The sequence below is a fragment of the Sprattus sprattus genome, assembly GCF_963457725.1.
Source record: "Sprattus sprattus genome assembly, chromosome: 17".
Lineage (NCBI taxonomy): Eukaryota > Metazoa > Chordata > Actinopteri > Clupeiformes > Clupeidae > Sprattus > Sprattus sprattus.
In genome coordinates, this window is record NC_137915.1 from 3,418,009 (window position 1) to 3,420,508 (window position 2,500).

At 45.3% G+C, this 2,500-nt stretch overlaps 1 protein-coding gene across 5 annotated transcripts in view; it reads right to left on the reverse strand.

The window, feature by feature from the left end:
* Positions 1-2,500, reverse strand: part of arhgef12a (Rho guanine nucleotide exchange factor (GEF) 12a) — a 75,537-nt gene that overhangs the window by 20,689 nt on the left and 52,348 nt on the right. For all 5 annotated transcript variants that reach the window (XM_080855274.1, XM_080855273.1, XM_080855272.1 and 2 more), the window contains 2 exons: positions 1,269-1,311; positions 84-189 (listed from right to left, as the gene is read on the reverse strand). In XM_080855274.1, coding sequence (XP_080711400.1) covers positions 84-189; positions 1,269-1,311 — 149 coding nt within the window. The remainder of the gene's footprint in view (positions 1-83; positions 190-1,268; positions 1,312-2,500) is intronic.

Below are 2,500 nucleotides of genomic sequence, written 5' to 3' on the forward strand. Positions count from 1 at the left end.
AAATGCCTAAATGCTGCAAAAGTGCAATCAGTGTTTCACTGAGAGCTCACAGCCAGGCAGAGTCAATTGTACTGGCGTTTCACCTGAAGTCCTCTAGGTGGCGCTGAATGTCTGGTAGGAGTTTTTCCTGCATCTGCTGAATGTACTGCCTGTGCATCTCCTCTGGAATCAGCTCCAGACGCCTCTTCTCTGGAAGCGCGCACACACACACACACGCATAGACACACACACGCGCATCCACACACAAACACAGACAAAAAAACATAGTTAGGTGGGAGACGGACTTAAATCCACACAGACAACCCGGTTACAAACTCAGAAGCACACACCAACACATACATGGTTGAATTTTACAAATTGACTTCTGTATATTCTCACACACACACACACACACACACACACACACACACACACACACACACACAGCCACACACACACACACACTTGACTTGAGAGTGTTCCAAGTGAGAAGAACTCGTCATGTGGTGTGAGACAGCGCTGGGAGGCAGGTTGGGTAATTAAGTAAACAGTAAACACAACCTTCATAATTAAAGGTCTTTAAAGGACACAAACACACACACTACTATTAAAACACACACATTATTGAACACAAACACACACACAAACATTAAAAACACACAGAAACAAACACAACCTTCATAATTAAAGGTCTTTCTCCCCTTTCCCACTGCTGTGCAGCCGTGAGGGTGAAGGGGAGCCTCCACTCACACACACACACACACACACACTACCATTAAAACACACACTTTATGGAACACAAACACACACACACTTACATTAAAACACACACATTATTTAACACAAACACACACACAAACATTAACACACACACTTTATGGAACACAAACACAAACACTACCATTAAAACACACACTTTATGGAACACAAACACACACACTTACATTAAAACACACACATTATTGAACACAAACACACACACAAACATTAAAACACACACATAATTAAACACAAACAAACGAAAACAAACGCACACACTAAAACCCAGACAGACACACACAGCCATGGACACACACACACACACACACACACACACTAAAACAATGCCTGGGGACACAACAGCACCGACAAAGCAGCTTTTCGTTTCCAGGAGCTCATTACACACATGGGAGGTGCAGACAGATGTAGAGCAGAACGCCTCTCGGCGAGAGCAGACTGCTGATAGCTTCCCAAGTGTGTGAATGTGTGATGACACGGGACGTGACAGCTGTAGTTCCGTTCACACTCACCCAGCTCTGACGAGATCGACTCCGGAAGCGGCACTTTCAAGTTCTGGGAAGGAATTAGCAGACATTAGGAAAACTCTGTCCCAAGACACTTCCATGTTCTATATAGCCCGACACATTCATTCAAATGCATCTGCATAAAGAAACTTGGTGTTGTGAATGTTTTGAAAAAATGAAATGCTTTGGTGCCTGGATGCTTTTCTAAGATAAACCCACAGTTATCCCAGAGAGGACTATCTAACCCAGGGGCTTCAGCTCTAGATGCCTCACTCTACTGCTGGGACCAGTCAGAGACTTTGAGTCAGGCATTCTGAAGGACAGCCCTGGGGACCTTTCAGTGGAGCTTAGGCAGCTGCTGCAGGCCAGGGCCAGCGCTGAAGGGCATGAAGCCGAGCCTTTTATTGAACCGACTCAAACGGAACCCGTGTCTTTAAGCCGAGCCTTTTATAGAACCGATTCAAACGGAACCCGTGTCTTCAAGCCATGGCCTCTGCCGTTTATGGAACCGACTCAAATGGAACCCATGTCTTTAAGCCGAGCCTTTTATTGAACCGATTCAAATGGATCCTGTGTCTTGAAGCCGAGGCCTCTGCCGTTTATAGAACCGACTCAAATGGAACCCATGTCTTTAAGCCGAGCCTTTTATTGAACCGATTCAAATGGATCCTGTGTCTTGAAGCCGAGGCCTCTGCCGTTTATAGAACCGACTCAAATGGAACCCATGTCTTTAAGCCGAGCCTTTTATTGAACCGTTTCAAATGGATCCTGTGTCTTGAAGCCGAGGCCTCTGCCGTTTATAGAACCGACTCAAATGGAACCCATGTCTTTAAGCCGAGCCTTTTATTGAACCGATTCAAACGGAACCCGTGTCTTCAAGCCATGGCCTCTGCCGTTTATAGAACCGACTCAAATGGAACCCATGTCTTTAAGCCGAGCCTTTTATTGAACCGATTCAAACTGAACCCGTGTCTTCATCTCTTAGTCAAAAAACAAACACATTCTACAGAACTTGTGTGCACTCTGGCTGTGGTGATTCAGATTGCCTGCCTTATTGTTACACCCAGGGTTCTAATGCTCGTAGCTTGACTGTTCTCTCCCTTGCACGTCGCTTTGGACAAAAGCGTCTGCTAAATGACTACATGTGAATGCCTTGTTGTGCATGTTTACAAGTGAATGTGGATAGAGTCTGCACTGTTTGCTCATCATAGCATGTTGACAGAAGTTAAGACTACATG